Source organism: Aaosphaeria arxii (genome assembly GCF_010015735.1).
Source record: "Aaosphaeria arxii CBS 175.79 unplaced genomic scaffold BU24scaffold_1, whole genome shotgun sequence".
Taxonomy (NCBI): Eukaryota; Fungi; Ascomycota; class Dothideomycetes; order Pleosporales; genus Aaosphaeria; species Aaosphaeria arxii.
The window spans coordinates 3132151-3150057 of NW_022983474.1; the positions used below are offsets into that span (position 1 = coordinate 3132151).

General features: G+C 48.2%; 8 protein-coding genes across 8 annotated transcripts; 5 read left to right on the forward strand and 3 right to left on the reverse strand.

Moving 5' to 3' along the window:
• Positions 1-66: 66 nt before the first annotated feature.
• BU24DRAFT_417117 (UPF0261 domain-containing protein) lies at positions 67-1586 on the forward strand. The gene has a single exon (XM_033526631.1). It carries the CDS (start codon positions 113-115, stop codon positions 1358-1360), a length of 1248 nt encoding a protein of 415 aa, XP_033389815.1. The 5' UTR covers positions 67-112; the 3' UTR covers positions 1361-1586.
• BU24DRAFT_338135 (general substrate transporter) lies at positions 1546-3518 on the reverse strand (the record flags this gene model as incomplete). The annotated part of the gene is made up of 8 exons (XM_033523118.1): positions 1546-1700; positions 1757-1886; positions 1944-2174; positions 2224-2787; positions 2843-2980; positions 3031-3247; positions 3296-3372; positions 3426-3518. 8 exons carry the CDS (start codon positions 3516-3518, stop codon positions 1546-1548), a joined length of 1605 nt encoding a protein of 534 aa, XP_033389816.1.
• A 1077-nt stretch (positions 3519-4595) lies between these two features.
• Positions 4596-5849, reverse strand: BU24DRAFT_487890 (uncharacterized protein). The gene is made up of 2 exons (XM_033533504.1): positions 5499-5849; positions 4596-5438 (listed from the first exon to the last, which is right to left on the reverse strand). Exons 1-2 carry the CDS (start codon positions 5736-5738, stop codon positions 4623-4625), a joined length of 1056 nt encoding a protein of 351 aa, XP_033389817.1. The 5' UTR covers positions 5739-5849; the 3' UTR covers positions 4596-4622.
• A 244-nt stretch (positions 5850-6093) lies between these two features.
• BU24DRAFT_487891 (uncharacterized protein) lies at positions 6094-8358 on the forward strand (the record flags this gene model as incomplete). The annotated part of the gene is made up of 2 exons (XM_033533505.1): positions 6094-6255; positions 6315-8358. The coding sequence occupies exons 1-2, from the start codon at positions 6182-6184 to the stop codon at positions 8356-8358; spliced, it is 2118 nt and encodes a 705-aa protein (XP_033389818.1). The 5' UTR covers positions 6094-6181.
• Positions 8359-9580: 1222 nt separating this feature from the next.
• On the forward strand, positions 9581-10372 carry BU24DRAFT_457459 (uncharacterized protein; the record flags this gene model as incomplete). The annotated part of the gene is made up of 1 exon (XM_033531544.1): positions 9581-10372. One exon carries the CDS (start codon positions 9581-9583, stop codon positions 10370-10372), a length of 792 nt encoding a protein of 263 aa, XP_033389819.1.
• Positions 10373-10525: 153 nt separating this feature from the next.
• Positions 10526-12612, reverse strand: BU24DRAFT_417119 (phospholipase, patatin family protein). The gene is made up of 5 exons (XM_033526632.1): positions 12227-12612; positions 11920-12168; positions 11265-11854; positions 11098-11200; positions 10526-11041 (listed from the first exon to the last, which is right to left on the reverse strand). The coding sequence occupies exons 1-5, from the start codon at positions 12481-12483 to the stop codon at positions 11008-11010; spliced, it is 1233 nt and encodes a 410-aa protein (XP_033389820.1). The 5' UTR covers positions 12484-12612; the 3' UTR covers positions 10526-11007.
• Positions 12613-13753: 1141 nt separating this feature from the next.
• Positions 13754-14553, forward strand: BU24DRAFT_417121 (uncharacterized protein). Its single transcript, XM_033526633.1, has one exon. It carries the CDS (start codon positions 13909-13911, stop codon positions 14497-14499), a length of 591 nt encoding a protein of 196 aa, XP_033389821.1. The 5' UTR covers positions 13754-13908; the 3' UTR covers positions 14500-14553.
• A 430-nt stretch (positions 14554-14983) lies between these two features.
• On the forward strand, positions 14984-17764 carry BU24DRAFT_417123 (uncharacterized protein). Its single transcript, XM_033526634.1, has 2 exons — positions 14984-15644; positions 15704-17764. Exons 1-2 carry the CDS (start codon positions 15146-15148, stop codon positions 17587-17589), a joined length of 2385 nt encoding a protein of 794 aa, XP_033389822.1. The 5' UTR covers positions 14984-15145; the 3' UTR covers positions 17590-17764.
• Positions 17765-17907: the final 143 nt, after the last annotated feature.

Consider the following 17907-nt stretch of genomic DNA (forward strand, 5'->3'; position numbering starts at 1 on the left):
CGAGGTACAAATGTGTGCTGACATCATGTCGCGGGGTATGCAGGACTAACTTGTCTTTAAATACAACCACACTTACACGTTGGAACAATGTGGTATTTACAACAAATGCATTATGGCAACTATCGCGCTTATTGGAACATGTGATACGAAACTTGAAGAGGTGTTATTCTTACGGGAAGAAATCATCAAGGGCAGCTCAGACATCAATGTCACACTGATCGATGTTGGAGCACGCACTACCAAACACAATTCAATCAACCATCATGTCAATTACTTTACAAGCACTAGCGATGCTTCAGCACGGAAAGAGACCAATACAAGAGGCGAAGTTCTCTCGGAAATTAGCGCAAATGCCAAAAAACTTGTCCAGAAACTTTTCAATGAAGGCTCGATCCACGGCATAATCGCCGCCGGTGGTTCTGGAGGTACGTCCATAGCAGCTACAGTCATGCGAGAGGCATTGCCGATCGGAATTCCAAAATTTATCGTCTCGACGGTGGCAAGTGGCGATACGGGTCCCATTGTTGGGGAGACAGATATCACTCTCATGTATTCCGTTGTCGACATTTCCGGTCTGAATCAATTACTCCGGACCGTATTGCGCAATGCAGCTGCTGCTATAACAGGAATGGCGAAGTCATATGCATCAAATAGTAAGATTTCAGAGTCACGAACAAAGAAACGCGTTGGGATTACAATGTTCGGCGTCACAACACCAGCTGTCGATGTCATCAGATCACACTTGGAGCAAAATTACGACATCGAAGTATACGTTTTTCATGCCACCGGCCATGGTGGAAAAGCTATGGAAAGACTTGTTCGCGAAGGCGGTTTAGATGCAGTTCTGGATCTCACGACGACAGAGATATGTGATCTGTTGACCGGGGGCGTGATGAGTGCAGGTCCGAAAAGACTCGAGGCCGCCGCCGAAACGGGGATGCCATACATTGTGTCTGTTGGTGCAACAGATATGTCAAATTTTGGGCCAAGGAGTACAGTTCCAGAGAAGTACAAGGATCGAAAATTATACGAACATAACGCTGTTGTCACATTGATGAGATCGTCTGAGGAGGAATCAAGGAAGGTCGGAGAGTTTATTGCTGACAAGTTGAAGAGATATACGAAGGCACCAAACAAAGTGCAAGTGTGGCTACCAGAAGGAGGAGTGAGTGTCATATCGATACCTGGAGGGCCTTTCGATGATCAAAAAGCAAACGATGCGTTATTCAGTGCAGTCATGTCAGGACTAGACGATAGTAAGATCGACGTTATCACCGACAAACGCGCTATCAATGATGCGGGGTTTGCAAAGGATATTGCGGAAGCCTTGGTATACAAGATGGGTCTCAGCCGTAGCTAGCCATTGTGAAGTTGGAGGTACAGGGGACACATTTCATGTAGTGAACTACTGCACGATGAAGGCCGTAAAATGGTATCATCTACATGCAGTGTCGGCATTATATTGCTGAGATGCTATCTACATGGTGATTCATCAAGGAAGCCGATCCTATCTTGCCAAATTATCCCAATCGGCGACACTGTCATCTATACCTTCTCAATGTGCTCACTTGGCTCCTTATCGTCGTCGTCACCTTTGCCCAAGTTTCCATGACCATTCATCGCTACTCCACGGGAAGGCACGAACTTAGCGCGAATATTCTTCTGTTCAAACAGTTCATCCATGTGTTCCAATGAAAGTCCTTTGTAGTCAGTTAGTCTAGTGGGCCTATCGTTACGTGCGAGTGAGTTGACATACCCTTGGTCTCTGGAACAAGTACCCAGGCATAAATGACCATGACGAAACAGAAGCTACCATAAACAAAGTATGTTCCAAAACCGCCCTTGCCGAGAGTTGCGAACATACTCGGTGTAGACTTTGCGACAACCTGATAATATGATTAGCGTATTGTTCCTCAGCGTAGGGAAAGGGAGGGTAGACTCACAAAATTCCAGAGCCATTGGCTCGCAACGGCCATACCCATCATCAGGGCCCTCAGGCGAGCAGGCGGGCACTCTGAACAATACGTCCAAACAACTGGACCCCAACCGAATTGATATACAGCTGCGAAAATATAGATAGCTACCAGAGCTACGTATCCGGGTGCAGTGACCGGTTGCCCTTTGATGGGAGGATCGAAGCGAATATAGAAGCCACAGTAGAAGAGGGCACAACCCTGAGATTAACGTTAGTGTTAATGGGATATAGGGGCAGAATAGACGTACCTGCACGATACCCGTCCAGATGAGAGACTTTCGTCGGCCGAGGGTGTCTGTAACGAAGAAGATGAAGATAGCGCATGAGATCATCTTCACTATACCATAAATTCCAGTAGCGAAGAGGCCAACCGAAGACCCAGATAGACCGACACTGGCGAAAATTGTAGGAGAATAGTATGTCATAGCATTGGTGCCAGTTAGATTGCTCCACATCATGAGAGTGACACAGAGGATCGATCGCCTGCGGTAGGATTTGACTGTCCAAGCTTCCTTGAACATGCTAAGTGCCGAAGAACCAGCCATCAAGGCGCGTTCCTCCTCTAATTGTAATTCAATGAGTGCCATCTCATCGACAACGTATGGGTGTGTGGGAGGGAGGTGGCGTAGCTTCGAAAGCACAGCCAGGGCAGCTGCAGGGTTTCTTTGAGCGAGATATCGAGGGGATTCATTGGCGAAGAACATGCCAACTCCGAGAATCACAGCAGGGAACGCTTGCAATGCGAGTGGGATCACATATTGCGCGTGTCCTGTGATATGGAGATTACTGCCGTAATTGATCCAGAATGCAAGCTATCGAGGTGTTAGAGTGTGCAACTAGTCACTAGGAGAGTCCTTTGGCGCTTACAGTGAGTCCAGATACAAGTGTCAGCTGGTATAGACCCGTGAGAAGACCACGAATGCCTCTAGGTGCGTTTTCAGAGACATATAGGGGATTGACAGTGGAGGCAATGCCGACAGCAATACCTGCGAATAGTCTGGAGGCCTGTTAGTGAATTGCGAAGTGGCCAAAAATGAGATTACTCGCCGTCCAACATAGAGCAATTCAATGATCCCATTAGCAGCAGCTTGGAAAGCAACGCCAATACAGACCAGAATTGCAGCAATGATCAAGGACCATCGACGACCGATCCTATTAGAAAGCCATGATGCGACAAGGGCACCGGCAAATGCACCAGCTTGAATAACAGACACAATGTTGGAGGACAGATTCGCAATCTGTTTATCAGACTTGCCGATAAGTCCATATTGCCTACGGTGTCGTTAGCCAACGTACATTTATCGTCAAATGCTCACTCACTGTTTGAAGGTCTTCATAGTCAGGACACCTCCCATGATGCCCATGTCCATGCCAAATAGCAAGGCACCTGCGCAGGCCTTCAATCCTAGTCAGCACAAATCTCAATGTATGTCTCATGAATTCTACATACCACAAGGCTCACGAGAAAGACTCGCACATTGTAGATCTCCGGAGGATCCGACTTGGTTGCATCATTCTTGACGATACGTTGAAGAAAACCCATTTTGTTCGACTGATGTGTGGGTACAATCGATGATGGAGCATCATTTCAATTTGGAGCACACTGGCAGTTATAACAACAATTTTGTCTTCTAGACCGCCTCCTCAGATGCACGGTACCATGGCTCAGTTGCCCAAAGCGTGCTGTTCGGTTGTAGATGGTTCGATATGGTGGAGAAACGTCCAAGCTGGAGTATCTCCCTTGGTATGGGGTATGGGGGAAAATGTGGAGGTGCGAAATCCTGGGGTTGCCCTTTAGTGGCTTTGATTATTGAGGGTGTCGGCTTGTTAGACACTTGGAATTTGAGCTAATCCTTAGTCCACACTTGACGTGGCGCTGGCAAAAGATCAATCCGGCTGTAGATGGTTGCAAAATACTGGCTTTCGGCACGATTCCTCTCAACTAGCATCGGAATGGACACAACTTGTGCACATGCTTGTGGGCCTTCTACGTCACTTTATTGGAATTCTGGGGAAGGTTACTTTCATTTGATATTCATTCGCCAGAATACGAGAGTAAGAGAGACTACTTAGAATGATAGCTAATTCGGACACTATCCAGTTCATGCTCACTGGTGAACATGTGAGTCCAGCAGAGTTAGGCACAGTAGACCTGTGCATCCATGAACAATCATTCGCGCGATTTCCTTTGATAGCCAAGCTACACTATGGATAGCAATATTCAACACATTCATGAGAATGTCTTATAATTCATCAGGCTGAATACGTAGCCGAGGCGAGATGCTCGTGTTGGTTTTGCATCGACCTTGAATGCCTCAAGATCGTTACCGACAGGCTCAGTTCTCCCAACCCTTCACCATTCGTACTCCTACCGCGCATTGTTACTGGTAGAAAGGCAGCTTGAAGAGGATGGTTATAAATAAAACACAAATTTGAAGACGAGTTTTGCAACATGTGCTTGGACATTTTCGCCATAGGAACGTAGTTCCACTCCTGGAAGTATCACGGAGAATATCAGTCTCGTAAAATCCAGTGGCATATAGTGTCTCATACGTGTTGGAAAGAATGGTGAAAAGATTGAATGATCGTGATTGCATTATGCCAATGTATACATGTATTCGCGGGAATGCAGCAAAAAGAAAGCTGGCTATAGACCATCCAAAGGCCTATAAACCTTCATCCACCTCGTATCGTAAGGCTGTTCCGGGTTCACAAATCTCAGATCTGTCGCCAATCTAATGTAACTATTGGGATCCTTGTTCTTGCAACTTGCGTGGACCATAAATGGGTTATGGAAAATAACATCCCCAGTCTCATACTCTGTGATCAGCCATTTCCGCTGTACTTTCTGACCAAATTCAACTGTATCCCTACTCAAAAACCCGCCATCATTCATGTTCTTATTGAAAGCGGAAACGCGTTCTTCTTCAGTCAAGTTTCCAGCATTTCGAGCAAATTCCTCCTCTGTTGCTCGGCCAATGTCGTCGGAGTTCTGAAGATACATCAGACCTCCACCTTCGAGCGAGACATCACCAATGGGAACCCAAGCGGTGAGGCTAGTGGGAGGCCCACCACGCAAGTACATCTGATCGTAGTGTACTGGCGTCAACTCTGAATTGGGAACGAATGCCCGCAACATAGTTCGCTGAAGCATGATTTCCTTCTCCCACCCTGTAAACTTTCTGACAAAGTCTCGAAGCTCGCTTATCTCACAGAAATTGGTGTAAAACTCCGCTTCGTGTGCGCTTATCATAAGCTCCACGTATTTGTCCGATTCAGGATCGTCCTTCAAGCCAAAGAGACGACGAAGGTTACCAGGTGGCATATACTTTCGAGAGTCAGCACCACAGTACGTTCCTGTGACCGGGTCCGAGCCTGGTTTAAGGAGCCCAGATGGTGACATGTGTTCGAAGTATGCTCTTCGACATTGTAGGACCTTGTCCTTGGGAAGAAGGTCCTTGATCTTGAGGACTTGTTAGCCAAATGAAGAGTGGGGAGACGTTCCTTAAGTAGGGAAACAAACATGAAGATACCCATCTCGCTTAAAGCGCTCATGCATCACATCGATTGGAGTATCGGCAGACGTTGGTTGAAGATAGCCAACAGTACCAGGCTTCATGGGCCCATAATTCGACTCGAGGCTGAGTTTCTCGGGCTCCACAGGAAAGTAGTTTCCATAGTTGTCCTGAGCAGTGTGACTTTTTTTCGTCCCACTGTGTTCCAAATTGGTTGGTGGAGTCTCAGTCAATACTCCTGGAGCCATGTTGAATAGTGATAAAATATACAATGATGGAGCATAAGATTGTATGAAAGCGATATTGAATCAGAAGTCGGTTGAATGGTCTTCCGTTACGATACAAGTCCACATTTATATCTGACTTGTCAATCATCGCGTGATATTCTGTGGCCAATTCTGCAGCTTACAATTGCTCCACTCGATGCAGATGCCGTAAAAGGGCGAAAACATGCAACCATCTATAGCCGTTGCCATGGTCAATCATCTAAAACCGAATCTGCGGGGGGCTGGTAATCGGACCGACTCCGAGTGGGTTAGCGCACGGCAAAAGGTGTGGAGAATGCATCCGACCCCAGAGTGTCCATTATCTATCCATTTTCAGGCCCACGCCGCCAAACAAATCTAGGATGATTTCGCTTATGCCAGTTCACCAATTCCCCAGTCTTCTTTCACCCTGGTAGACCGCAAGGATGACATTGAGTACTGGTGAACGTATCTATCGGGCATGCAGTCGATGCAGAAGCCGTAAGGTCAAGTGTGATCTGTAAGTACAGTACATCCGACGAGCTCCACATGTTTCGAAGACATGTTGATACTTTGTAGAAAGAGCATTGGGGAGAATGGCAAGCCGCCATGTGTAAAATGCTACAACGAGGGCCTTGAATGCGTACTCGCAGGGTCCCGACGAGGGGGTGATTATACGCATTACCGGACAGCAAGGGCAGGCGGCACACCGAAACCACGGACTCGAAAGAAGGTCCCAGAAGCCAACAGACTCACTGGCCAGGGCACGCCTCGAGTTGAAAACAGCAATGTCCCTCCATCACAAAGTAACACGTCTTCGTCGGGTCTCCAGAACCCTCTTGAAGCGCTCGAATTACTCGCCAAGGTTGCATCCAAAGACAATGAAGAGCAGCGTGACCTAAACACCAACAAAACCTCCCCCAACGAGACGCAGATTGGTGAAAAATCAGGCACTGATTCTCAAGATACTACCGTTCATGGAGGGAGTCAGGCAGGGTCTACGCCTAAAGCAACAGGCCTCGAGTTCTTGGATCCCAGAGCCCTGGGACCACTGCTAGAGCGTTATCACGACACCTACCACGCATTCATGCCTATTGTACCTCGCCATATTCTCTCGATCAGGAGTATTGATAAGACGGCGGCAGAAGAACCTTTCATTCTCACCGCTGTTCTTCTTATTGCCACCAAAGATAAACCAGAATATGCGGCATTACACGATCGTTTGTGGGACTCAATGCAACGTATGCTATTGCAAATTGTATTGGGATCCATGGAAGCCCGGACAGTTGGATGCGTTGAAGGTCTTCTTGTTCTTGCAGAATGGGTTCCCCATGCAACTTCGAGCCACATGAACGTGTCCGAGAAAGGTACTGGAGGCCTTGCAGGGACTGAAGATACAGCAGCGTGGACCTTGATTGGCCTTGCAGTCAGACAAGCATATCTCCTACACCTAGATAAGTACGCTTTTCGCAGCGAGTCGGCGGATGAGTGCAACGCAACGCTTCATCGAAAACGTCTAGCCTGGACCTACACATACATCGCCGACCGACAGATCTCAATTCGTATGGGCCAAGCCTTCTGGTGCCGTGGTCCTAGTCTATCTGCCAAATTTACAGCCAGCGATTTCCCTACTCTTGCGCCGCATACTGCATACGAAGACGATTACGCTAGCGTACTGCAAGCTCAGATGGAACTGACGGTTTTGTTTGGAAACATACACGATCTACTGTATGCCAGTAAAGCTCGAAGTATCAGTTTGATGGTCATGGGTGATTACACAAAGTATCTTGACGACAGCATGCAAGGCCTAGCTGCATGGAAACAAGCCTGGGTTCATTTGGATGTTGGACAGCATCTGAAGCTCATACTGGATCTCCAGTATGAGTATACACGATTGTACATTCATGGCTTCGCTTTTCAAGCTGCCATTAGTCGTGCACCTGGGACGCCGCCTAACTCTTCTCAAGAGAAGCCGGTTTCGAAGTTTCCGCATGGAATTCTCGCAACTCCAGATGGAAGGCATATACATCTATCGATAAGCGCAGCTAAATCTGTTCTTAGAATGCTTGGTGATCGCATAAATCCCACCAAGCACTTACGTTTCCTCGGGCCTCGTTTCTACCTATACGCAATTCATTGCGCTGTTTTTCTTTACAAGGCATCGTCTTATGGTGCTCTTAATGCAGAAGAGCACAAAGAATGCGCCGAAATCATTAAGCGGTATACCAACAATCTTGGTGCAGCAGCGTCCTGTGAGAAGCATATCGCCGCAAGACATAGCTCGTTACTCTCAACATTGTGGCTCGAAAAGGAGGCTGGTACCAATGAACAACCCGCCCAATCAGCAGTCCATGGAGGTATTGAGCCTAATCAGGAAGGGTCAGTACCGATGGAAGTAGCCCAACAAGATAATGCGCCTGACCCGTCATTCATCGATCCAGGATACTTAGCTCAACAGTACAATAGCAATCATAGCCACTATGGCTCTAGAGGAATAAGCATGATACCCGAGAGCTTTGTTACAGGCCTGTATGGAACTCAGATGGATATTGCAGATCCGTTCAGTATATTGGATTTCGGAGCGTACGGTGAGCCAGATCTGAGATCGCTCATTACAATGTGAAAGTAGATCTTCACTCCATAGATCTCTACCTAAATCAGGCAGGTTATCGAACTTGCATTTCCATTGAATTTCAAATGTTCTGCCGCCTTCTTTCTTCTGCGATGGCGCTTACGAGAATAATGCATAGCACTTTTCTTTTCGTTCTCAAGAATCGACATGTGCCTCAGTCTGATTTATCAAATTCCCCAGCCTCTTTCCCAGCATGAATTAAAGCTCTAGTAGGCTGCAATTAATTTCTTGACAGTGCGGCTGCTGGTTAACATGCCGTCAGCACATTCTCCGCTCTTTGTGGAAAATGCCTAGCTTTGCCTGAACACAAAAAGTAAATTACTTGAAGCCACTCGTACACACGTGTAGTCGCACTGCATGATTCTAGCCCACAATTTGCAACACTCTCATTAGCTGCAACCAGCTTATTCTTTCAACTGCTCCGTAGTTTAGAAGACCATATGTTGAGATTTCATCGGCAGAACCAGTTGATAGCACTTGCTCGTAATCGGTCTGTTACCCAGCATCATAATATCCGCCCACTGTCAAGTCGCCGTACACAGAGCGCTAGTTCAAATAATCAGCCCCCAGGATTGACGGAGACTTGTATGAGGAAAAGCAAAGGTGAATGGGTCCCACTAATCACCGGCCTATAAAGACGGTCTAGCGGACCTTTCCGCTCGATCTCACATCTATAATTGTATATCATCCTCTCGCTCCTCATCAGTAGCACAATTAGGGAGTTGGCATTGACAAAAGATATATTTGGAGAGAACACAAGCACGCGACTGGTGGACCACCAACATGTGGCGCACTCCAAGTACCACAAACTCGAGGCCTCCATTCGCCAACATTTGGTAACCAATATGCCGGGCGGCACGATGCGTTTGGGGCCTGTTCTTGAGGCCAGGAACAGAAGAATTAAGCGGGTGATCGTCGTTCCACCCCTGCTTTTGTTATCACGCATACACAGCAGATTGTGATTTTGGCGTTTGGTTCTCGCTGTGGAGGACAAGCTGAATACACCCCTGCATTGGTATTTGAGTCACTGCAGAAGACCTTTAAGCCAGCAATAATGGCTTTGTAGCGTTCAGTAACCAGCCCTTCAAGTTCCTCACCTGCTCCTGATCCATAACCCAAGAAATACTGTTACCACCACCAACGAAAGATGGCACGCCATAATTCTCATACTCGATATTGGTGCTTGCACCTATCATTCCTATTGTTTCAAACTATGGCGATTGCTCAGGTTGAAGTTGGATCGATAACCCAAGACGTCACGAACATGCCTGCGTTTCCGTCGCAAAAAGCTTGTGCACGATCCTGTTTCGTGAACACTGGATTCTGTCCCAACGATATTCTAGGAAGTGCAATTAGTTGTGCTGAGCACACTGACTGCAACTCTATGAACTGGCAGGCGAAGAACGATTGCTACTGCAGACAAGATCTACAAAAGCCCGCTCAAGACATCTTGTCGAGTTGTGTCTCGACTAAGTGCAACATCGGCGATGTCGCTATTGATGCTGCCAGCGCTGGAAGTATCTACGCCAATTACTGCTCTCAGAAGGGATATCCCTATGTGCCTCCGGCAACACCAAATGCAAACCGTGCGTCAACCACAGGAGCTGGCTTCGCAACTCGAACAACTGGTACTCTTGGTCTAGGGCCGACTGGCTCATCGTCGTCCTCGTCAGGGTCTTCGTCGTCTTCAAACAAACTGTCAATTACAACCATTATCGGAATCGTCATTGGAAGCATAGTCGGGCTCATACTGCTTGCCTTCTTCATCAGATACATGATTCGATGGTGCACACCAACACCCAAACCGCCACCTCTACAGCCCTATAACCCGCCTCCAGTACACCCTATCACTCAGTTCCCCGGGCCGTATCATTCTCCACCATCCACTATCGCACATATGCCAGAAGTCACACCAGAGGACTCCAGGTCGATGCTTTCTGGGACGGTGGAACACAATACGGTTCTCTCCGGCTTCCAGCCCCAGCGCTTCCAACATCAATATTAAATTTCCTATATATGTCTAATGGAGAACATGACTGGTGTACATGGGAGTTTCTAGGACAGGTTCTATGTATTTTAGTGAGAAGACTATGGGAATGATCGGGTCCACATTAGGGAAAACTATGACGCAATAAAGTCATTGAAAATTACTTCCGCCATCAAATAGTCTTCGTAACATAGCCTTGATACTTCTTCGCCTGTGCTTCAAAGTGCCTAATATTAGGATGTTGGAATTTCTTCAATTCCCCCAGCTTTTCATCCAGAAGTGCGTAGATACCCCAACTCCCTTCATGATCTCTGGGTGTCATTCCCTTCGACCTAGCCTCCACATATATCCTCCATGCCGTAGCAGTCGCAAGCAAGAAGTCGAATTGCGCGACCATAAATTCATCTTGACAGTTGTATGCGTTGTCTAACGCTGCCTGCCCATAGTTGTGCGCTTGGTCGACATGAGCTTGACGCTCGACGGGATTGGACGTGGTCCTGCTTAATTTCATTTCTGCCTCCATGAGCTGTTGGCATACGCGTGCAAATTGTTTGACTGATGTGTTGGGTTCGTTTTTCATGTGGAAGAGGGCCTTCGAGAGGTAGTGGCGGGCCTGCAGGAGTTCTTTCCGAGTGACTTGATCGGAACTCTTTTTAAGTAGCTCTTTTCCGTTTTGGATAAGCTCCACTGATTGCTTCATAAGATACAGAGTAAATTAAACCTACTTCGGGAATCAATCTTACAAATTTCTTGTGGGGTTGCTCTTCCCTGAGACTGTGAAGGGCGTTGGCTTGCATTCCCCGTTGCTTCTTCCAACAATCGCCGCATGAAGCCTGCAGTTGGCTCATCTATGTACAGTGCATCATCAGTTAGTGCATTTGAACAAGACTCAATTCCTAGATCTAGGCGCTATACGTACACTCCTTCATTCGCAAGTTCTCCACGCACTTCCTCACATTGGTTTGGGTCCCACGACTTTGCAGATACGTGTCCGTAGTTGACTGAATCACATCCCGCTCCTTGTACTCCTCGAGCCTCACGTTTTCAAGCCCATGGATCACGTTGAATCGGAAGCATCGGTTCCTTTCAACGTGTTGTCGCCATCTGCCTAACCATTGCTCTGTTGTCTTTTCGGTCTCCGTGGCCTCCTTCTTCAGGGTTTCGATGAGCTTTCTGAACCCTTTGTCTGATACACTTCCTAAGCCTGGCTCGCCGGTGCCAATGGATATGAAACATTTAATCAGCGGTTGGATCTGGCCATCCGATTCAGACCAGAGGTCAGTTGCTTCCTCCTCAACTTGAATCGTCGGGTTGTTCGCACCAAGAGCGCCGTCGACATATGTGCTCCCCTCTATTGCAACTCCTTCGAAGTACGTCGGCGCTGCCGTTGTCGCGAGAGCGGCTTCAAGGATCGTGGGACCTCGATCAGAGCTTGTGCGTACACGGTAGTTGCGAAGGCGGGTTACAACGTTGGTTTTCTGATATTTGGTGCAAACAAAGCTGTATCCTGCAATTAGACAAATGGCCTTGAGTGGTTTCGTGCAATTTCCATAGGTATAACTCACACTCTGCACCTCGGCTTGTTTCCGTTCTCAAATTTCTCATCCAAAGATATTCCACGGCTTTTGATGACCTGAGAGATTGCATCCGCGAGGGCTTTCGAAGAAAACCGTGCTTGCACCGTTCCAAAGAGCCCTACACCCTTGAATGAGCGATTGACTTTCTTCTCGAAGACCTGCTGCATCAATTTGATGTACGCTTCGATACACTCTCCAACTGTCATTTCGAGGTGCCCTAGCATGATAGCAATGAGCCTAAAGAATAATCAGTCAATCTATGACCGAGTCGCTCTTTGGAATGTTTGAATCTCACCCGCCCGTACTCGTACCCCCAATCAGATCAAAGATCTCGCATGGCTTCCGTGGGCGCAATCCTGCCTCTCTCCGCTCGTTGTTGATTCCATTGATGATGCTATCTAGAATATACAACGTCGAGAGCCCACGAACCCCGCCACCATCCAGCGATAGAACACAATATCCAGTATTATCAAATGTTTGACCATCACGAGGCTGAGGTGTCGAAGGCGTCGAGAGCGCTGAGCTGGGCGCAAGAAGATCGTCTGTCGCCATTTCGGACACAAAAGAAGCTCAAACACAGGGATTACTCAAAGTTCATTATTGTGTCAGACTAAAGCTTCGAAAGTCAGTGATATAACATGTCTGGCAACCTGTGCGCCGTTCGTTATCGACAAGCACCAGCTCCACCACCAGCTGAAGTTCAGTGCTTGCCTGGCCTCTCAGGCTGCAATACCCTCGTCGCCTCTCGAAACGCGGCACGCAGCCACTCGGGGCCACATCACAACACACCCTGCGAAATTTAGCGAATAGTAATGCATCCAACACAACATGCCTGTATGCCAATACAAGATGGATTTCCCCTTTCGGACCGATGTCGACTTGGGTTTTTGGGGGCTACGGTTCTGAGGGTGTGCTTTAATCAAATCCATGTATTTCTCCCATGACGGATAAAGCCGTGGAGATCTATTTTTGAAAGGCTAGATTTGATGCATATTGGGTAATTTGAATAGAAGTGAGTTTACTGCAACTTCTTCGGGCGGTTTCGAATACTTTCCACAGTAATGCATAGAGCTAACAGGTGAAAGCGGTTATGGTACTTCTGAGGACGATCGAAACACAATGGCACATAACAACGAGGACACTAATGACAGCAATTTCGTACTTCTTAACTTTTGATCCAAATGGTTCTCAGCACGTAGTAGTTTGCACAGAGGCCGGTATGGTTAAAATTTGATTGGACAAAATGAATGACAGACTCTTTCGGAACAGAACAGCTGTTTGTAAGTAACAATCGGCTACTGATGATCAAAGAGCTTGCTATGATTTCTCATTTCGCTTCTGCAATCAAACCTGACGCAAAGAGGTTTTTCAGCTTCCTTTTTTGGTTCAAAATTGCTAACAAATGCATAAGGTGGATCGCAGAAAACAAATCTTGACGGCGGTCTCCCTTCGATATGATGATGTTCAGCCTTTGCCATACTGAATCTTCCGTTGACAAGGCCGTAGACTATCACGCGACTAGCAAAATCCAGTGTGTTTGTGTACCATAGCAAAGCTGTTCACCTTTGCTGTAGAGTTGCTCGTTCGCAGATCATACGGTCCACCGGACTGCGAACACAATGTCATAAATATCATCACCCACGCTCAATCGCAGAATCAACCAGAGACAGTGAACTCGTGCAGAACGAACAATATGCCGAAACAGATGCCAAGAGATCTTTGCATCCGAACCGAAGAAGTGGAGCCTATTGCAATGTCGAAGCGATTCTTTGCGTCAGTGATGACTGAATGGAACGTCATAGTCTTTGCTGACAGAACGTTAGGGACGCAATCGCATCGACGACGTCGGTTCTCAGTCTCGAGGGGAACAAAAAAAGCTATTGCATTCATACGCGTCTTCTGGAACAATGGCCTGAACACAGCGGAGGGCTCTTTGCCGAATATCGCGTGGAGAAGACGAACAGGCATGAGCTGCCAATGGAAGACGTAGAGCTGTTCGATATCTTCGTCACATGGCTCTATTGTTCGACTATGCGCTTCTCAAGCGGCTCTAGTTACAGCCTCATGGATATCGTTAAGGAATGGAAATCAGCCAATAACCGGACCGTCAACGATTGCGACGGAACCTTGATGCAGCTTCACTACTTCGGTAAACTGTATCACATCCCCAATCTTCAGCGTGACGCCTTGGATGCTCTACACGACTGGTACACCAGCTCAAACATGCCCAGTCCACAATGGTCAACACTCGTGGATCATTACATTGCGGCGCCGAAGGCCTCGTTGCTCCGACAGATGCTGGTTGATGTATTCTGCAGGTATCACATTGCGAACATTGATATCATGGTAGAGGAATCTACTCTTTTGATGGAGGCAGGTATGGAATTCCAGGCTGCTGCTTTCCGCCGCTATTCACAGGTTATGTCGAAGGTAATGGGGGGCAGCTTGGATCCGATGTACGATCTCAACTTGTGTGTTTACCATGAGCATGCGAATGTGCAAGAGAGAGAGCAGTGTCCTAGGAGGTCTCAGAAGTATGACAAGAGCGTGTATCCTGGCATCGTCTAGCGGCATGGAAAGGATGATATTGGGGGTTCATCTTAGGGGAGGCCTTGCATAGACCCATGGCCTGCTGTGGATCAATCGAATAGAACCAAGTGGAAGAATTTTGATAGAGAAACATAGAATGGATATCCGGCAAGATGCCAAATCACGCTACTGAGAGATTATATTGCTTTGTGTGACTTTATCGTCCTTGTTTGGTCGAGGGATTAACTCGGCGAGGCAGGGAAGAAAGACAGATGGTGCCACTGGTGACATCTTTGAGTTGAAAGAAAGGAACTTCTTCAGGGTTCAACCGTGTTGAAAAGGAATGCGCCTGTAGATTCTAAAGGGACAAAGGGAGGCTTTAAAGAGTGACGAGAGTGACGAGAGTGGAGGTCAAATCAGGGTGCGACACGTCACGTGGTATAATCTTGGCAGAGTAACTCCTCCAGCCACATTCCTTGACAAGCCGCCAGACCAAACAAGCAAGTGACGTCGCCTACCCGCACGCCGCCCTATTTACCTCCGTTTACCTCTATCATCACCGATCGTCTCCGCATCCGCATCCTCGATAATCTCATCGGACATTTATTCAGATCGCTGCACCCCCTCCACCACGTGAACGCCTCTTCCTGCATAGTATTCCTACCTCTCGTAACCATTCGCAGCCATGAGTGGCGTGCGTGCCCACCTCGCGAATCGCCTGCGCAGTTCCTCCCTCTCTGCAGTCCCTCCACGTGAGGGTTCCAACGACTACAAACCAGATCTTGCCCGGGCTGCCGCCAGCATTCTTTTCCGTTCACCCATTCCTTCCAAAGAACATAGACCAATCTACATTCTCAATGCCGCTGCGCTGCCAGACACTCGCGAATCCGACTTCGACCAGCTCCTCCCCTATGTGCTCGCCCGCCTCCCCGAAGAAGACGACTTGCTGCGGGGATATGAATACGAAGTCGTTTTCTTTGCCGGTGATTCAGATGGCTCAGTAACGAACAAGAAGAACAGACCTGGCTGGGGTTGGTTCTTGCAGGCCTATCATGTGCTCTCGAGAGCAATGCGGAAGCGGCTTCAAAAACTGTACATTGTGCATGAGAAAGCCTGGGTTAGGATTCTCACGGAAGTTTTCTCCACCATTGTTAGCCCAAAGTTCCGCAGAAAGATTATTCATGGTGAGAATTTGATAATTGTGTAAGTTCTTGTCGTCGAAGGCTCTGCTAACAGCCTGTAGCATCAACACTCAGCAATCTCGCATTCCAACTGCCTATTGAGGATCTCTTGATTCCACCCTCGACTTATCTATATGATCGCCGCGTCGCCGACGATGTCTTTGCTCCCTTTGCGACCGGTCGGCGGGCATTCGTTGCACGCCAACCGCTTCCTAACAGCGTCAATGGCAAGACTCGTCTTCCCCGCGTTCTGCGAGAGACCTCAACTTTCATTCTCATGGAGGAGAACATCAAATCCGAGGGGCTGTTCAGAGTTCCCGCACATGCCAAGCTGAGGGATGTCTTGAAGGAGGCTTATAACAGGGGACAGAAGTACATCGTTTTCAAAGATAACGGAGTTACTCTGCCAGTGCCTCCATATCCAAATGCAGAGCATCAAGACGAGATCATAATGGAGATTGATCCCCGGGATGCATACTCGGTTTTTATGGCTGCCGCACTAGTGAAGGCATGGTATGCGGACCTTCGCCAGCCCATATTTACGCAGGCAACATACCGCGATCTCAAGCGATTGTATGGAGATCCAGATGATCTCCCAGATCAGCAAAAGCTTACGGACTTGTTATCTCCCTCTTCCGAATGGTCGTTCCTGCCTTCAATATCTCGTGAGATTCTTACCAGGCATCTCCTGCCACTTCTCAGCAGGGTCGCTGCCCGAAAAGAGGACAACAAGATGACCCCTGAGAATCTAGCTGTCTGCCTCGCACCGGCACTACTATGCGGACCCGATCAGTTGGAAGATGCGAAGATGTCGTCGATTGTACGACGGATTCTGACAGTGGCGATCGAGCTATGGGGTGAGGGCCTCTGCGAGGCCTGTGGTGTCAAGGCGAGTGCTTTTGAAGAAGAGCTCCGCCTGCCTGCCGATGTCAGGGACTGGGATGACCCTGTTGAAGGTAAAGCAAATCGTGCAGAAAGAGACCCAGACGATGAGAACCAAGTAACTGGTATAATTCTTCAGGACAACGAGGACGGCGATGCTCTGCCACCCCCCTTGCCTCCGCGATCTACGCCATCGCAGCCCAAGTCGGCGTCCGGGCAATCTTCCAGTGAGGCAATCACAAGACGCAAACCCGCACCTCCCCTTCAGGTACCTCCTAGATATTCCACCATAGTTACAGACAGCCCCACGAACGTTGCGGAATCGCCCGCCAGCTACGCAGCAGTGACCGATGGCTTCGCTCCAACACGTCCAACAGAATGGAGTTCACCTGAGGATAAGAAAACTGGTACGAACAGCGTTGGCGATTCTCATGCTCCTCAAATCGTGCTACCTAAGAGAAAAGCCCTGACAGCAGAGCAGGTTGACAATGCTGAAACATCCGGTGTTGTGCAGGCACAAGCTCGCAAAGCCTCTGATGGCGGGATTGCACTTCCTGGATTGGCCAATCTCAACATCGCCGGTGGGCCGCCAAAACGGAAACCAGTCTCATCAACAAGGACCTCACTTGATGGCAAGTCATCACAGGCAGGGTCCGAGGACGGCTCACCCACGACAATTGTTTCTGCGGGGGCTTTACCTGAAAAGCCTGTACCCATGCCCGAATTCCGCCGGCCCAGCCTACCAGCATCAGCAACCAGAACTCCCAATATCACGTCCCTTGCAAGACCCATCTTCCAGCCTGTCAACCCCATCACCAATCGCCCTGCTTCCAAGTCAACCTCGCTCCCAGTACCGGGACCAGGACCAAAACCAAGGACGCCTTCCCCAGGATTACTCCAGAGGATGCCATCATTTGAGGTGTCCAACCGAAAACAGTCACTTGCACCCCCGACAGCACCGCGCAAGCTCAATCTGAAGAAGGCATCCGTGGATGATCTCCGCAGGCTTTATGAAGAACGAGCGGGCACGGCACAGACACTGGTAGAGGCTGGAAAGCGTAGGTAATGCTATGTGTGGTATAGACCATCACGAAAGGTTGAATTTCATCTTCACATCATCTTTCCTTTCCACTCCCGAAGTCCTTATATTGTTCACCATGTACGGAATCCATATTGTACTTTATAATTAGCGAAATACCCCGTTCAAATCGTCATAAGAAATAAATTTATGAACACCTTCATCATGTCTATCGTTCTCAGTCATCCTTATGGGCATACTTGTGATAGAACGTAGAATTATTCATGAGAAAAAAGCAAATGCCCGGTAGACTGACTACCTAGGTACAATACATACGGTACTGGCTCTTTTCATGTCATTTCCCCT

Excerpts from the sequence above, each read along its gene's own strand:
- BU24DRAFT_417117 (XM_033526631.1), top strand. The coding sequence starts at position 113 with ATGGCAACTATCGCGCTTATTGGAACATGTGATACGAAACTTGAAGAG.
- BU24DRAFT_417121 (XM_033526633.1), top strand. The coding sequence starts at position 13,909 with ATGGAAGACGTAGAGCTGTTCGATATCTTCGTCACATGGCTCTATTGT.
- BU24DRAFT_417119 (XM_033526632.1), bottom strand. The coding sequence starts at position 12,483 with ATGGCGACAGACGATCTTCTTGCGCCCAGCTCAGCGCTCTCGACGCCT. Across the intron at positions 12,169-12,226 it reads GGGGGTACGAGTACGGGCGG|GCTCATTGCTATCATGCTAG; the intron begins GTGAGATTCAAA and ends ATTATTCTTTAG. Across the intron at positions 11,855-11,919 it reads AACAAGCCGAGGTGCAGAGT|CTTTGTTTGCACCAAATATC; the intron begins GTGAGTTATACC and ends TGCAGGATACAG.
- BU24DRAFT_417123 (XM_033526634.1), top strand. The coding sequence starts at position 15,146 with ATGAGTGGCGTGCGTGCCCACCTCGCGAATCGCCTGCGCAGTTCCTCC. Across the intron at positions 15,645-15,703 it reads CCGCAGAAAGATTATTCATG|CATCAACACTCAGCAATCTC; the intron begins GTGAGAATTTGA and ends AACAGCCTGTAG.
- BU24DRAFT_487890 (XM_033533504.1), bottom strand. The coding sequence starts at position 5,738 with ATGGCTCCAGGAGTATTGACTGAGACTCCACCAACCAATTTGGAACAC. Across the intron at positions 5,439-5,498 it reads AGCGAGATGGGTATCTTCAT|ATCAAGGACCTTCTTCCCAA; the intron begins GTTTGTTTCCCT and ends CAAGTCCTCAAG.